Source organism: Marmota flaviventris, chromosome 13, assembly GCF_047511675.1.
Source record: "Marmota flaviventris isolate mMarFla1 chromosome 13, mMarFla1.hap1, whole genome shotgun sequence".
NCBI classification, from domain to species: domain Eukaryota; kingdom Metazoa; phylum Chordata; class Mammalia; order Rodentia; family Sciuridae; genus Marmota; species Marmota flaviventris.
This window is the reverse complement of record NC_092510.1, coordinates 32,691,902-32,709,840: the sequence shown is the minus strand read 5'-3', so window position 1 is coordinate 32,709,840 and position 17,939 is coordinate 32,691,902. Positions and strand designations below refer to the sequence as shown.

The following is a 17,939-nucleotide window of genomic DNA, read 5'->3' as shown; positions in this document are numbered from 1 at the left end:
GAATGTGCAATGAATCTCATATATGAACCTACAGGGGGCTTTGCAGAGTATCAGGCTCACAAGAAGTACCCGGTGTCAGCCATTCTTTCTATACTCAGCTTACAATGAGAAACCCTTTGTGTATTGCTCTCCTTCAAAAAACTGTATTATTCGAAATTATGACAGGAAAGACGGTTATAAAAATATCTACTAGATTCCATTTTTAAAATTAGATTTATTTTTGTCAAGCAAAAATCAAAAATCATAATTTTTTTTGTTAAGAAAACATTTCTATTAAAAATGGATTTGGTTAATAGTTGGGTTTGTTACTATGCAATAATGGGAAATTAATAAAAAAGAAACTAAAAAGGACTTGGAAAATCCATTCATCTGGTTCACGTCTTTTTTGGTACTAGGGATTAAACCCAGGGGTGCTTTACCACTGAGCTGCATCCCCAGTTTTTTTAATTTATTTTTTATTTTTATTTCTTTGAGACACAGACTTGCTAAATTGCTGAGGCTGGCCTCAAACTTCTGCCTCCAGCCTCAGACTCCCAAGTAGTTGGGATTATAGGTAGGTGCCCAGGTAGTCCACATCTTTTTTATTTTTTACCAAGAAACCTAGGCACAGAAACACTAATTTGCCTGCTACACATCATTAATAGGAAGAATGTTGTGTATTAAGTATTTCTAATTCCCTCTGGAAGCTAATGTTCAATGTCCTACACTGTTAAGATCTTTTATTATTATTATTATTATTTTTTAAGGTGGAGGGTATCAGGGATTGAACTCAGTGGCACTCAATCATGGAACCACATCCCCAACCCTATTTTGTATTTTATTTAGAGACAGGGTCTCAATGAGTTGCTTAGCACCTCACTTTTGCTGAGGCTGGCTTTGAACTTGCAATCCTCCTGCCTTGGCCTCCTAAGCCGCTGGGATTCAGGCATGCACCATGGCACCTGGCCAAGATCTTTAATATTGATGATGATGATCATCATCATCATCATCATCATGGTAAGGAATGGGTAGAAAAATGATTCCAAGAATCATCATCATCATCATCATGGTAAGGAATGGGTAGAAAAATGATTCCAAGAATCATCATCATCATCATCATGGTAAGGAATGGGTAGAAAAATGATTCCAAGAATCATCATCATCATCATCATGGTAAGGAATGGGTAGAAAAATGATTCCAAGAATCATCATCATCATCATCATGGTAAGGAATGGGTAGAAAAATGATTCCAAGAATCAACTCCCTAAGAAAGAGTGTTTCCCATGAAATACTCTTAATAGTCTGATACCTTTAACTTTGACCTGAAAACGGTTACACTCGGGACAGGGGAGAAGAGTGAACTCCTCGGCTTGGTACATGGAATAGTCTGTGCTTGCAACCACAATCTGGTCTCCAGGCTTCCAGCTACTAACATCATCCAGCAGGTGAAGCTTCACTCCATCCACAGGCTCCACCCGGAATCCTGAAAGAGAAACACCTAAACAAAAAAACAAAAACAAAAAAGTGATGTATTAACAGGATTCTATTTTTCTAAAATCAACCTTCTCCCTGATTCACAAATCAAAAGTTAAGATTAAAGGAATTTAGATTTTGTCATTTTTTAATGCAGAGTAATACTCCATTGTGTATAAATGCCACATTTTTTTTATCCATTCATCTATTGAAGGGCATCTAGGTTGGTTCCACAGTCTTGCTATTGTGAATTGTGCTGCTATGAACATCGATGTAGCAGTGTCCCTGTAGCATGCTCTTTTTAGGTCTTTAGGGAATAGACCGAGAAGGGGAATAGCTGGGTCAAATGGTGGCTCCATTCCTAGCTTTCCAAGAAATCTCCATACTGCTTTCCAAATTGGCTGCACCAATTTGCAGTCCCACCAGCAATGTACAAGTGTACCCTTTTCCCCACATGCTCGCCAGCACTTGTTGTTGTTTGACTTCATAATGGCTGCCAATCTAACTGGAGTGAGATGGTATCTTAGGGTGGTTTTGATTTGCATTTCTCTGACTGCTAGAGATGGTGAGCATTTTTTCATGTACTTGTTGATTGGATGGCATTAGAGCAGATTATGCTAAGTGAAGCTAGCCAATCCCTAAAAAACAAATGCCAGATGTCTTCTTTGATATAAGGAGAGTAACTAAGAACAGAGTAGGGTTGAAGAGCATGAGAAGAAGATTAACATTAAACAGGGATGAGAGGTGGGAGGGAAAGGGAGAGAGAAGGGAAATTGCATGGAAATGGAAGGAGACCCTCAGAGCTATACAAAAGTACATACAAGAGGAAGTGAGGGGAAAGGGAAAAATAATACAAGGGGGACAAATGAATGTCAGTAGAGGGGGCAGAGAGAGAAGAGGGGAGGGGAGGGGAGGGGAGGGGGGATAGTAGAGGATAGGAAAGGCAGCAGAACACAACAGACACTAGTATGGCAATATGTAAATCAATGGATGTGTAACTGATGTGATTCTGCAATCTGTATATGGGGTAAAAATGGGAGCTCATAACCCACTTGAATCAAAGTGTGAAATATGATATATCAAGAACTATGTAATGTTTTTGAACAACCAACAATAAAAAATTAAAAAAAAAAAAAGATTAAAGGAATTTAGGAAATATTTACCAGTGCTATGCACATGCCAGTCACTCTGCATGTATGAATGATAAAAATATGGAAATATATGTCCTAGCTCTCTAGGAAACAGATCTTGATGCACCACCAGCCATGATACAAAAACATCACATTTGTAAACTATGCTTTAAAATGTTGACGACTCTCAATCCCCAAATCCCTTGCTGTATTTCAGCTCAGTGTTACAATTGTAACACTGCCCCAAACAATCTTTTTGTTTAAGCATTCTTATTTTTTCTTTTTACTTTTATTTACTTATTTTTATGTGGTACTGAGAATTGAACCCAGTGCCTCACACGTGCTAGGCAAGTGCTCTACCACAGCCCCAGCCCCAGCCCCACCAAAACAAACTTAATATGTAATAAACACTTCATCCTTTACCTGGACTGACCCTCAACTCTTGCTGTTCACCATTTTGGGGGAGGGTGGGTACTAGGGATTGAACCTAGGGGTGCTCTACCACTGAGCTACATCCCCAGGTCTTTTTATATTTCATTTTGAGACAGGGTCTCACTAAATTGCTAAGGCTGGCCTCGAACTTGCAATTATCCTGCCTCAGTTTCTGCAATCATTGGGATTAAAGGTATTCACCACTGAGCCTTTCACTGTTCCACCTTTTTATAAACTTTAGGTGCATCAGTGAAAGCTGCTACATGCTTCCGTTGATGTACTCACTACTCTATGTTCTTCAGAGTACAGCTCCACAGATGTCTGCTGAGTGAACAAGTATGACTAGCTTGATCTATAATGTGAACCAAGGGCACATGACGGTACTGCATTCCTGGGATGATGTAAATTATATAACCTAGTAACTACTAATGACTGATCTTTCCTAATATCTCCTTTGAAATTCAAAGCTGGTTCCCCATTAGGCAGAGGTGAACTGAAAAGATTATCAACTTCTCCATCACTTATCCTTCTTCGAAATGCAACCCAGGGTTGCATTTCCTGCTTCTACAACATCCATGATGGAATCTGTCATGAGCTAAAAGCTGATCTCATGGAAATGTGTCTGGAATAGAAGGCAGTTACTTCATAACATCAATGGAGAAAGAGAAATAGCCCATTTTAAGACATCTGTAATAAACATCTGTACTTCTCTCTCATTCTAACAACATACTACTCTGGGGCTACTTTAGGATGCTGACTCTACAGGGCAATGACGAGAGCCAAAGAACACATTTACTTAAGCCAGGGAAATCAAAAGGAAGGAAATTCAAGCAAGGAAGAAGGAATAATATACAGTCTTACAGCCTTGAGCCAACTATCCAGATAAAACCTAACCTGGGAAAATTTTGGATTCTGTCCTTTTACACTTTGAGCTGTCCTGTTTCTGTGTGTCATAAAAATACCTCATAAACTTCAGATGCTATTTGATATAATTCTTTCATCCATATACTGAAGCCTATAATAGCATTTTATCCAAAAAGTAATATAAATAATAATAACTCTAGTAATTATAATAATAACTTTTAAAAATTTCACATGCATAATCACCTTTCATCCAAACTGTGAGAGACAGAAATTATATTCACTAGAGAAAAAAAAAACAAGATCTAGGAGCTTGGATAATGGCTAAAAAATATAGCTTAAAAAACCCCAGAACTGAAAACTAATCTATTTCCAGAATTCAATTTCTTTATTTTGAAACAGGTTCTCACTAGATTGCTGAAGCTGGACTCAAATTTGTGATCCTCCTTCCTCAGGCTGCCGAGTTACTGGGATTTCAGGTATGCGCTGCCTCAGGCATAATCCAATTTTTTTTTTCAGAGAGAGAGAGAGATTTTTTAATATTTATTTTTTAGTTTTCGGCGGTCACAACATCTTTATTTTATTTTTTTTTATGTGGTGTATGAGGATCAAACCCAGCACCCCGCGCATGCCAGGGGAGCGCGCTACCGCTTGAGCCACATCCCCAGCCCCATAATCTAATTTTTTTTTAACCTGTATATTACTCTCTCTTTCCAAGAATAAAAACGGGAAAATTGAGAACAAAAATAATTAAAAGCTCCACAGCAGCAACAACAATCATTTCCCAAATTTTCAGTTTTAATAAAAGAAAACACTCCCCCTATAAAAAGGGCAGCTAGAACAGTGATGGTGACAAATGCCTATAATCCCAGCAAATCTAAAGGTTGAGGCAAGAGAATTGCAAGTTCAAAGCCATCCTCAACAACAAAGCAAGAGCCTGCATCAAAACTTTAAAAAAAAAAAAAAAAAAGGTGTTAGGGACATAGCTCAGTGGTAAAGTGCACCTGGGTTCAATCCCCAGAAAAAGAAGGGCAGGGCAACCAAGGAACATTCACTGTTTCACATGAAAATACTTTTTAAAAAGTAAGCTATAAGACAAATAAGTCTGAATTTGAAAGATGATGAGAATGTATTTGTTTTAAAAGAAAGTGAGAAGGTTAGATGGGAAGGATCGTACCATTCAGCAATTCCTCACTTTTTTCTAGCTTTAGAAGAAAATTCTACAGGTTATCTCCTATTAGCACATTGAATTGGAAGTTAAAAAGGAAATAAGTTCAGTCCCCTGCTTCCTGGGGAGATTTTCCACCTCTTCCAGAAACTAAGAGTCACTGAGAATACTGGATACAAACAATAGCCTATGATACAGAAAGAATGTTCCTTCCTCCAGAAATGTCATTACTAATGTGGAAATGAAGACATTTTCTACAAAGGAAAAGCTGACTCAAGGTCCGTCAGTAATCTTCCCTGCCTGGAACCTTCTGGAGACAGGATCACGAAATTCCACTGACAGGACCAAATACTGCTAAGAAAAGCTTTTCACCACCTATTTCGATAGAGACAACCATGGTGCGGTAGAAAGAGGAATAGTCTTAGAAGCAGAAAGCTGGGGCTTGATTCCAGCTTCCTTAGGTATTAAAAAATACCATTTTCCTCACCCCAAACCCAGAAAGTTGCTTGGAGGCAACATGTGAAAGTTCCTGTTATTTGTCAGGGATTCCATTTAATTGTTGTTTTAAAGCAAAAGAATGTCTTTAATCGTAGTGATAAAAAACATCCTTATAACCCCAATCATGTTTGCATCATTGTTAACATAACTGAGTGCGACATTCACTGTGCTAAAAATAAAAACTTCACATTCTTCACCTCTGCAACCCTATGTGGTAGCTTCCATTGAAACTGAGGTTTGGGAAGTTAAAGTTACATGCCCAAGATCACATATTAAGTGAAAGAGCAAGGCTGGGAGCTCAGGCATTCTGTCAAGAGAAATCCATGTTAGTAAACACTTTGCTGCATTGCTGCTCAAAACTGAGGTATGGCCCAGGTTAAATCAAAGTTTTCTGGGTAATCACACATGTGATAAGCGCCTCTTAATTTTGTTCATTTCACATTAATTCTGTTTATATTTGGTTAGAAAAGAAAGGCATTATGTTCAGTTAGAAAAGAAAGATAATAGACAAGCACAGACAAGAAGAAGCTAAGATAATCTGGCAGCAAGATGGGTTACATTTTTAAATTCTACAGTAAACATCCTTAAAAGGAAAAAAAAAAAAATCAGATGCTCCCTAAACACCTGTGCTAGGCAATATTTGAATAAACTATAATCCTGAAAGATGAACTATGAAAAAATTATGTTGAAGAAAATTCAAATAAATAAAATAACTGTTAGGAAGCAGGTTAAAGCAAAATGCAGGAAGGAAGACATAGAAGAAAAAAGATCCTAGACTATCATGTACTGAAATAATTATCTCCAAATAATAGGGCTGAAGATTCATTTTTATCTTACACTTCTCTGTGTTTTTGATTCTTAGGATAAAGTGTATTTGCCAGATCATCAGCTGGGAAAAACTGCCTAGTAAATGAGAAGTCTGTTTGCACAGCAAGTGTTCAAAGGTAATATTGGGTGGTATATCTACATAAAGAGAAGATTCAAAGTACAAATCAGGCTCACTATCATTGCACATAACCAAAGAAAGCTCACCCTATCACATTCAGATTGGTTCAGTTAGTGCCAACAGGAAACAAATTAATTCTTACTACTTAATCACACTCTATGACTCAAAAAAAAAAAAAAAAAAAACAAGAACAAAGTCCAATTGGGATGTTCAAACTAGAACAGATCATTTTTCGAATCCAGGAAGAGCTCTTGAATCTAAAAGATTTTAATAGGGAAACAAATCTCAGCTTCAACTGGTAAAGAATCCAACCAGTCATGTGAATACTATTTTTTTAAAAATCTAGTCCAATACTTACCAATGTCTTACAAGAGTATAAACCACCCTTGCCTACCTTCAATCCATTCACTATAGGCTGTCACAGAGAACTTCTGACCATCCACTGTATAAAATTCTCTTTGGGCCAGAGCCTTCCCGCCACTACTATGGTTTTCATAGTTTCTCACAGATTCATTGCAAGAAGTACTTCCACCATCAATGACACCAACTAAAGCCCAAGCTTGCCTAGAAGGAAAAAGAGTGTGTCCATCTGATTATCTGTCACAGTAATGACCTAAATCTCTAACACAGATGTGATGGTTGCTTTTTAATTTTTAGATTTCTTTTTTTTAATCTATTTATTTATTTTTTGCATTACAATTCTTAATACATCTTTATACCACAATTTATCATATCTCTGATTATATATAAGGTATGTTGACAGCAAATTCACATCTTCATACATGTATTTTGTATAATGATGAGGGTCTCCTTTCACCATCCATGCTATTTCCCTTCTCCCTCTTTTTCCTTCCCACCTCTATTCCCTATCTAGAGGTAATCTTCCTCCCATGCTCTCCCTCCCAACTCCATTTTGAGTCACCTCCCTTATATCAGAGAATACATTCGGCATTTGTTTTTTTGGGATTGGCTAACTTCACTTAGCATATAGATTTCATTTTTACAGATTGCTTTTCCCATGAGGTTGTAATTCAAAACTTTGAAGTAACCACATGTTAGAAGCAAACATGCCTGATTTTCGCAAATACTTGCTTGTCTAGCTCTTTAACAGGTGGAACACTGATGACTATGGTTTCAATTAATCATGGACTTCCTTCCTCAGTACACACCCATATCACTCACATATCATTCTGGGCACAGATCCATTTACTGTCTTTCTCTTTAAATGATTACTCCCTGTTCTCTTTTAAACTATCTTCTATAATGTTCTCAAAAATCGAGATGCATCATAGAATTACATAGGGAACTTTAGAAATAATGTCAATGCTCAGACCTAATTCAGTTCTATGCAATCAAAATATCTAAAGCTTGGGACCAGCATTAGGATGTTTTCAAAGTTCCCCAGGTGACCTAAATGTGCAGGTAGACTTCAGAACCACTGTGTTACAGCATGGCCCTCAAACTTTAGTCAGCATCAAAACCATCTAGAGGGTGAGGCAGTATGCTAGATCCACCCAAGTACCCAAAGTGGAACCTGAGAATCTCCATCTTTAATACATTTCCCAAAGATGCTAATGCTGCTGGGTCAGGAGACCGAACTTTGAGAACCCCTGACCTTGAGACCTTGCTTTTCCCATGAGGTTGTAATTCCAAACTTTGAAGTAACCAACATGTTAGAAGCAAACATGCCTGATTCACATCTTCATACATGTATATTACAGTAGGAATTCCCAATCTTGATTGCATTTCAGTTGAATATTACAGTAGGAATTCCCAATCTTGAATGCATTTCAGTTGAATATTACAATAGGAATTCCCAATCTTGATTGCATTTCAGTTGCTTGGGGGTCCTACCTACCAGTAAGATCCTGCTCTAAGACAGGCTTTAGACATCAGGAAGTTTTAAAGTCTCCAGGTGTGCAGGCAAGTTTGAAAAACAGCTGAGTTAGACTTTCTTAACATTCTTAAGTCTCAGAATTACTATTCAACAGAGTTTTGATTTTATATACCACTGTCTATTTGTTGAAAGCAATGTATTTGAAAATGCCACTTTACTTCTGTGATATTAAATATCAAAGGGACTTGCTCAATGTGTGGTGGCTAGAATCAAAGGGGAAAAAAACACACATACACAATAACAAAAGCAAGAAAATTTGCCTTAAGCCTCCTGATCCAAAACATGAAAAGAAAAATGTGAATTTCCTACTTTAGAAAAAAAAATGCCAAATATAATCTATGCCAGACAGATGGCTGGATATTCACAGACAAAAGCTAACCAAAGCATGCCTACACCCTTAGAAACCCAAAGCCACCCCTGTGTGGATTAGCTACTCTTTGGCTGACAATGCTTTGTAGCTCTTATTTGTATCCTTTGATACAGCAGAAAAGATCAAATAAAGAATGTCTCAATTTATTATCTCCTATTTGAGAGGGAAGGAGAGAAAGAATGTCAGAGGCTTCCTTTATTTACCAGAACTGCCTCAGCAACTATAAAACAATGTTCCATTCTACTGACATTATCTCCAAAACACTCCTAACTTCCCTCCTCCACTTGATGAAAATTTCAATGCACTAGAATACTATCTTCAAAGGAGTGCATGTTTGTGCACATTGGAGATAATGTCAGTGTAATGGAACGTTGGCGAAAGATCACAATTCGAAATTCCTCCATGGAGTCAGTGAAAATATTTTAAAGGGAATTTAGAAACCATTCTTGAAGGTAAAGGAACCAAAGTCAAAATAGTCACAGTTGGTGATCATAAAAATCTAGAAACAATGATGGTGTTAAGAAAGAGAATTTTAGCTGGGTGTGTGGCGGCACATGTCTGTAACCTCAGCAACTTGGGAGGATTAGGCAGGAGGATCATTCAAGGCCAGTCTCAGCAACATAGTGAGAACAAGTCTCAAATATACAAAAATTAAAAGGTCTGGGAATGCAGCTCAGTGGTAGAGTGCCCCTGGATTCAATCCCTAGCACTGGTAGGCGGCAGGTGGAGGGGTGGGGAGGATATACATTGCAACCCCTGCCATTGCTAAACAATAAAACAAAGCATAACACAGCAAGTATTAAAGTTTAGATCATAAATGTCTTTCAAAAGTCCATGTGCTAAAGGCTCAGTCCCCAGCTGATGGTGTTACTGGTGGTGTTAGAGCCTTTAAGAGGTGAAGCCTAGTGGAAGGAAGTTAGGTCATTGGGGGCAGGCCCTTGAAGGGGATATTGGGACTCCAGCCTCCTCTCTGCTTCCTGGGCCACCATGGGGTCATCAGCTTCACTCCACCACTTGCTCCCCATCATGATGTTCTGCCTTCCCACAGACCAAAATGATAGGGCTAAATGACCATGGACTGAAAACTCTGAAACTGTAAGCCCAAATAAGTGTTTCCTTTTTATAAACAGATTATCTCAGGTATTTTGCCATATCAATGGAAAACTGACTAACACAGTAGATGTCTAACTTTGAAAAGACCATGTTTCTACTCCTGGGTCTATAAATTACAGAAATATCTGCACATGTACATCAAGAGGTGGTGAAGGAACATTTACAAAGGGATTTCTTATAACAGGTCCACCAGTAACTAAATGGTAGTAAATTCCTACAACAGAAAATAAAAGCACAACATGCAACATGTATGACATTCAATAACATAATGCTGAGCAAAAAAGGCAGACACAAAATCTATTGTCTGCTTCCATTTATATGAAGCTCAAACAGAGACAAATAATTGAGGAGAATGGAAACATTTGCTCTGGAGGGAGTGATTAGGGCCCAGCTGCAGGTGGATGGGCTGCTGGTAATGCTTTATTTCTTGGTCTAGGTGTTGGCAACTCAAGTGATCATTCTGTGATAAATCAGTAAAGTCTCCATTCTTTTTAACGCTTTTCTGTATGAATTATATTTAAACAACAACACAAAACCCTCTGAGGTTTTGCTCCTGGTATAGGAAGCTTTCCTCCTTCACTGTCTACACAGCACACTGCTGAAATTCCTCCAGGTCTCTTGCCTTTGGCCAGCACCAATTCCCTAGGTCAGTTTATGGGCTCTTTCTATTTGTTTCCATTATCCCCTGTAACCGCAGTGACTTACTGCATAGTTAGCATGCATGCAAGCCTTGGTTTACTCACTAGATTAAAGACAGACTCTAAGGTAGTATCCTTGTACCTAAACGTTAATGAGCATCCAGCACTTAGCATCTTCTAATCAAAGGTGAAAGAAAGGCATTTCCAAAGCATTACACACCCTTTCTCTTCACTAATTTTTGTCTTCTAGAATTTCTATACTGGGCAGGGTGGAGCACATCTATAATCCCAGCAGCTCTGGAGGCTGAGGCAGGAGGATCCTGAGTTCAAAGCCAGCCTCAGCAACTGACCAAGGTCCTAAGCAACTTAGTGTGACCCTGTCTCTAAATAATACATAAAAAAAGGGCTGGGGATATGGCTCAATGGTTAGGCATTCTTGGGTTTAATCCATGGGACAAAAAAAAAAAAATAGAATTTCTATAGATAATACTCCATTCAATAACCTACCATCAAAGAGGAAAAAAAAACTACTACTAGATCACTTCAGTCTCTGGGTTTTGAGGTCCTCTTACTTTTCTCATTGCAGATATTTCCCAACTTTACTAAGAACATTCAGCAGAATTAAAACTTCTGTTTTTTGAATTAAATGTTGAGCCAGCTACTTTCCCCAGACTCAGAATTGCATTAAGAAATCACGGTTAATAAGTAGATGCTACGAGAACCATAAATAGTAGAAATAAATTTGGCTGTCTAGATGACAGTAAGACTTTTTCCTTCCTCACAGATGCTAGGACTCTAGAGACCTGAGTCAAACAAGTGGGTTCAAAGTATAAACATGCACTCAAAGTATGAAATACAGTATGCAAAGGGTTCCAAAAGAAAAGGGAAACTGGGAATGCCCCACCCCTTTGGGTTTTAAAACTTAGCATGGAACTGTGCCCTAACCTTTCAACCCCTAAGTTCCCTGAATCATTCAGAATTTCTGTCTTCAAGAGGTAATGAAAAAAGGAAGTCTCCTTGAAGGCAAATCAGCCTTTATGCCACCTGACTGGTTTTCAGGAACACATTTCTGTTCTGTTCCCAAACCTGAGAAGATAATTCACAAAGGCCTTCATAATTGACAGCCAAGACAAGCATTTCTGAATCTCATATCTGGCAATCCAACCCGGCTAACTCGGGCATTATGTTATTGAATATCATTCATGTTGCATGTAGTGCTGGCTCATTTTTAGTGTTCTTTGTTTTCTATTATAGAGGGTGATTTCTTCCCCACTTCCTTTCTCTTCTCAAACAAAGACTCCAACACAGAGCTAGAGAGAAAAAGAATAAGGCATGCCCACCTGTAGCCCAGTCCTTGGATCAGCTTACTCCCCAGCCTTTCCTGGATCATCTGGATAGTTCCTTGTAACAGGCTCTTGACAGCTGAATCTCCCACAGCTATAGCAACAATTCGACCCGGATCCTGGACTCTCAGAAATTCCTCAAGTCGCCTGCTCTCATTTTGGTACTCATGCGTATCAAACTTCACATTTTCCAAAATTTTGGCTGTGTCTTGATCAATGACCCTCACATTGAGGCCCCGGGAAAAGTCCTTCTCAAAGGTATAGGACCCAAATGGCAAGCCTGAGGTATTCAGCGTCTTTGCCAACAACGTCCATGATGTCTTCCGTGCCCCATGTAACTCCAGTGTCCCGCCAGCTTCCACGCCAATAAACTTTTTGCCAAATGTTGGCATACTTTCGCCTTCATCTGATTTGCCATACAAAGCAATTGTCGCTTTGGATTTATAGCGGCATTTTTCTGCTCCAATATGAAGCGCCCCACCATCCTGGATCAGGATGTAACGAGTCCTCAAAGTAATATTTCTGGATCCATCTTTATCATCCCCAAATACAAGCAGCCCTGTAGGGAACAACATTATTGTAGGCCAACTTCTGGAACATCTTTCTGAGACACACAGGAATAGATTTCCCCTCAAGTAGGAAAAAAGAAAGAAACAAAGAAAAGATAACACTTCCACTATTAAGTCAGGAAAAATTTGCTTAGAAACTGAAACTAGTTTTCAAAATAAAGCCAATGAAAAAGTGAAGAGTTGATATTTCAATCCATTCAATTTAGAAATAAATCATTTCTAGAAAAAATAACTAAGAGTCTATAAATCTGAATATCATGTTTGTTTATGCAAACCCATGTTAACTCTCTCATCATTCTCCGTCAGTTGTAACACAGATTCAGCTTACAAATAATCACCTTTCTTGTTCCCTATCTATAAAAAGGATCGAGTGATTTGTAAGGTCCTTAGAGTTTTTGAATTCCATGGCTCAATCTTGGAAACACATTTCCATGGTTAGAGTGACATTCTATCCCCAAATCTATGCCATTTAAGAATAGTTTATAAGGAACAGCAAATATCCCCCATATTAAAGATCAACCTTGCAGTCTCTGCAGGCAGGGACAATTACCTACCTCCATTCTCAATGACTATTGAATTCACCGTGACATCTGAGGTCAGGCGGAACATATCTCCCTCCTTGATAAAAACTTGTTTTGCAGGATCTTGTCCTGGGTCCCAGTTCCTGAGATGCGGGTTTTGATCTGGGCAATTCTCTATAAAACAACACGACACTGATATCCCATCCAACCCAGCAAAAGGCAAGAATACCATTAACCAAATCCAAGCATTCTCACTACTACATATAGTTTTGCAAGTAAGGTATTGATATATTTTGATTTCCTAACATCAGGGTAGAAATTCCACCCCTTTCCTGTACTGTCCCAACATTTTAAAAAAAAATGGTTACCACAAAACTAAGTGGCCAGCATTTAGCTCAGGTCAAACTTCACAAGGCAAAAAGGAAGTTCCCCCAAACCATCTACTCTGGAAATAAATTCACAGTAAGAAATGAAATTATAAATTACCCTTGGACTCACACTAAGTTGTTTTAGAAAAGAAAATATAGGACTGGAGATGTAGCTCAGTGGTAGAGCACTTGCCTAGAATGTGTGAATCCTGGGTTTGACCACCACCACCACAAAAAGAAAAAAAAAAAACACAACATATTGGTAAGTGAAAAATGGAGATTGCTAAATAATACGTAGACTGGATATCCACAAGTTCCTTCCTATGCACAGTGATTCACAAAGTGGGCAATCGTAGCACCTCCTTCCAAGGCAGAGGCTGAGGAATACTAGCATCTTCAGTCATGTGTGCTTTCCCATGAAACTGCAAGAGGCAAGTAGCCACAAACATGACCTCTCATTTGCAGAGATGAGGAAATTTCAGATTAGGGGAGCCAAATCCAAGATCACTTAGCAAGCTGAGTGATGAGAAAGTTCTGCTTCTAAGAAATGAGGTTCTTCACTGGTAGTGTTCCTTTACTAGAATTACAACTTGCCTCTCGAACAGGTGACAGTGAAACTGCAGCTATGTATGCATGAAATCCTTATTTTGTGCCACAATGAGAAAGACGAAGGGGGAAAATCACACCTTCACTTCTGATCAACTAATGATCAAGTATTTGTTGAAGATTGATTTGTGCATTTGTAATACATACTATAAAACTTCTAAAGCATAAAATGAGCTCACATTCAAGTTTACCTGCTAGCTTAGAAGAAAAAGCCATCAGGTATGATATAATTATGTGCTGAACAAGGTGGTAGTTACTTTAAGGTACAAATGACCTCAGGGGAGGATGGGGCCAGAGTAATTACAGCAGCTTCATGAAACAGTTGGCACTAGATCTAGACCCCAAAAGATGGATAGTATTTAAACAAGATGAGCATGAAGGGGAGATAAAAATACTAGATATGCATGTATCCCCTGCCATCCAAGTCCACATGATTCATCAAGCTAGACTAACAAGTCACTTGTATTTAAACTAAGCAAAGGTAGTAATAAGAAAGATATGCTCAAGAAACATATGAAGAGCCAGGCATGGTAACATATGCCTGTAATCCCAGTGGCTCTGGAGGCTGAAGCAGGAGGATCAGGAGTTCAAAGTCAGCCTCAGCAACTTGGAGAGGTCTTAAGCAATTTAGTGAGACCTTGACTCAAAATTAAAAAAAAAAAAAATGGCTGCGGGTGTAGCTCAGGGGTTAAATACTGCTGGGTATTTAATCTCTAGGAACTAAGGCTGGGGAAGGGGGAAGAGACACATGAAGATATATCTTTGTTAAAGTGGCAAACTGAGTGTAACACAAAAGAAATTCTACATAGAAAAATTTCTGATTCTTCCCTTTGAACTTGCATAACCTTCTGCGACCCTCTTCCTGTTTCCAAGTGCCTATGTTGTCCTAGTCTTACTGCTTTCTCTTAGAGGTGACACTAACCACGCCTCAAATTAGTCCCACTAGCTAAGTCTGTGGCAATTACTTTAGGAAATAATTTTTCTCATAGCAGCTGTTTTATGACTGATATTTAATTCTTCAGATAAATCAATGATCATCACTATTATATTAGAATCAATCCTTGGGACTGCAGGTATAGCTCAGAGGTGAAGCACTTGCCTAAGATGCACAAGGTCCTGGGTTCAATCTCTAGCACTGTAAAGAATAAAATATATAAAAATAAAAACAATCTGTCAAGCATGGTAACTCATACCAATAATCCCAGCAATACAGAAAAGGAGACAACTTAGCAAGACACTGTCTCAAAATAAAAAAGAAAAAGGGCTGGGATGCAGCTCAATGGTAAAGCATCCCTGGATTTAATCCCCAGAACAGAAAGCAGGGTGGGAAGAAATCCTTTAATTTTTCATTCTCTTAAGGAAATAAGAATCTCTTAAATTTTTTTCTGACAACTACTAAGAATTTCTTGAACTTTTCTTCAACACCCCACTCCCCCATAAAACATCTAGCTGGAATTCTCCATGGAGTTATATAAGAAGCAAATGTAGCCATGGGACATGCCTGAAATACTGGCAACTGAGGAGGGTGAGGCAGGAGGATTACAAGTTCAAGTCCAGCCTCAGCAACTTAACGAGGTCCTAGAAACTTTGCAAGATCCAGTTTCAAAATAAAAAAAAAAAGTTGGGCGGTGGGGACTGAGGATGTAAGTTAGTGGTAAAGTGTCCCTGGGTTCAATCTCCAATAAAAAAAAAAAGAAAAAAGAAACAAAGTTAATTTATGCCACATGTAACAAGCACTATTCTCAGCTACAGAGAGGGAAATCCCATCCTTTGAAATCTGGAGTCCACTAAAACAGTTATATAATTCCTCTTAATTGTTTATAATTATTCCCCAGGGGAGCACTCTTCATTAGAACCATCACAAAAATTCCAATCTGTTCCCTTCCAGTAAAATTCACTTAATGACAAAATGTGTGGTGTGCAGACAGCAGTGAAAAACAGCTCAGCCAATCTCACCTTCTCAGCTACCCACTTTTAGAGTGGTAACAGCAAAATGCTGAGCCTGAAATTTTTCAGCATGCCAGATCTTTCCATGGATAATCTGTATTTATATTGCCAAAATATGAAACTAAAGAATGTTTACTCAAGGAACTACATTAGCAATTCAACATTTTCAAAGGACATGAAAATACAAAGGAAAGCCATAGACTTCAGCTCTGATTCCCACTATCTAACATCCCTTTACTGCAGACTACTTGGGAAGTATGAAACAGCAGAAGGGAACTTGCTTATTCTGCTGCGAAAAGGAGAGAGGAAGTCAACACTGCATAGAATGGAAATCAATGTTACAAATTTATAATGTATTCTAATGGTTTGAGGAACAAAGATGTTGATACAAATCTTTCTTCTTTTGCATCTATCGTCTCAGAAGCACTGGCACTAACCCCCCGCCCTTGGGGACCCAAAAGCATCTGTGAAAGATAAATAAAATAATGTTTTTAAGTCTTATAAATGGCAAAATGTCCCTCAGCTGTTATATCTAGTTAAGGAAGCATCTAATTTAACTAAAGCGGTGGGGGAAATCTATTTTAGAGTTTGTTTAAAAAAAAAAGTAGACAAATACAGCATCTAAGCCAGGCTGAAATGGTCTGATGATCTCAGTCACAGCCCTGAGCCCTCTGAGTTTTGGAAGATACATAGATTTCTTTTATGAGGCAATTCTTTGTTAGTGTTTTATTAAAGCTGAATGACAACAAAATTCTTCAAAACCATTCAAAGTAAATATATTATCACTGAATTGCTGATATTGTTTCTTGAAAAGCAAAGACCATTCAAGAAATAAAAACCTCCCTACATGATATTTAACGATGAAGTAATGGGTGATTTTTTTTTTAAGTGTCAGAATTTACACATACTCAGAGAGGCTTTGCTTCAAGGATGTACACTGTATATAACTAAAAAATATTTAAAGCTCCTCCTTTGGAACTGTCTACTAAGCTCATTCCAAAACATATTATGATTATTTTTAATCACTTTTTTTTAAATCAACACCAATTTATCATATTTATGACACAAAAACATACTTTCGGTAGTCCAAAAATCATTCTACCACAAAGGATGAAATTGTGCTACCACAAGAATTCAGTAAAGACTCTTAAAAGCATTTCCAAAAGAGAGATTACAAGAACAACTTGAGCACCAGGACCAAGTGGAAAAAGAGCAAAGAAGAGCAAATCCTTGAAATTTATAATTTCCAATGGATTCCTTGAACAACTGTTCTTATTCATAACAGGTTCATATTGCCTAACTGTGTCTTGGCTTGCTAGAGCCAACTTATGGAAAAAAAAAAAGTTTTTAAAAATTATTCCAATATTTCCTCCTTTCTTCTTTGGGAATGTGTTCTAGGTATGCAGCATATACACACATGCGCGCGCGCGCGCACGCACACACACATATATATACTTACCATCTGGAGCATATTTTGAGGATATTCCTAAAATGACTGCAAGTGCAACAAAAAATGAGAAACTAGTTATAGCAAAGCAAATGAAAGTATTCTTGTGTCGCTTCTGCTTCCGGCTTGCTCTCTGTGTTTGCTGTTCTTCAGGTGAGAATGCAAAGGCTGCCTGTGCTTCTTGTCGGATGGAGGTAAACTTGGCTGAAGCTTGGCTCTTTGGAGGAGGAGGGGGACGCAGGGGAACGACCTTCCCTGGAACATAACCAGGTGATCGATGGCTGTTTCCATTCTGAGTTTGCAGGAAAGCAGGGGAGTGTCCCCTGGAATCAGTGGCATACATGATACCCTGTCACTGTGAAAAGAAAAAAATAATACAGTTCAGAATATGTAAATTATAATGTCTTTTAAGAGGTGTTTTTTTAATTGTCCCAAAATATACACAATATAAAACTTGCCATTTAACCATTTTTAAGTTCTGTGGCATTAAATACATTTACAAAGTTGTGCAACCATCACCACCATCCATTTCATGAACTTTTTCATCATCCCAAACAAAAATTTTATGCCCATTAAATAATCCCCTATTCCATCCCGACGCTGATAACCACTGTAATGACTTTTTGAAAATT

The 17,939-nt window shown here is 38.2% G+C and overlaps 1 protein-coding gene across 2 annotated transcripts in view; it reads right to left on the bottom strand.

Moving 5' to 3' along the window:
• Nucleotides 1–17,939, bottom strand: part of Cemip2 (cell migration inducing hyaluronidase 2) — a 76,254-nt gene that overhangs the window by 43,126 nt on the left and 15,189 nt on the right. For both annotated transcript variants that reach the window (XM_071600580.1, XM_027940134.3), the window contains 5 exons: nucleotides 17,320–17,662; nucleotides 12,973–13,113; nucleotides 11,847–12,408; nucleotides 6,883–7,052; nucleotides 1,290–1,478 (listed from right to left, as the gene is read on the bottom strand). In XM_071600580.1, coding sequence (XP_071456681.1) covers nucleotides 1,290–1,478; nucleotides 6,883–7,052; nucleotides 11,847–12,408; nucleotides 12,973–13,113; nucleotides 17,320–17,650 — 1,393 coding nt within the window. In that variant the 5' untranslated portion in view covers nucleotides 17,651–17,662. The remainder of the gene's footprint in view (nucleotides 1–1,289; nucleotides 1,479–6,882; nucleotides 7,053–11,846; nucleotides 12,409–12,972; nucleotides 13,114–17,319; nucleotides 17,663–17,939) is intronic.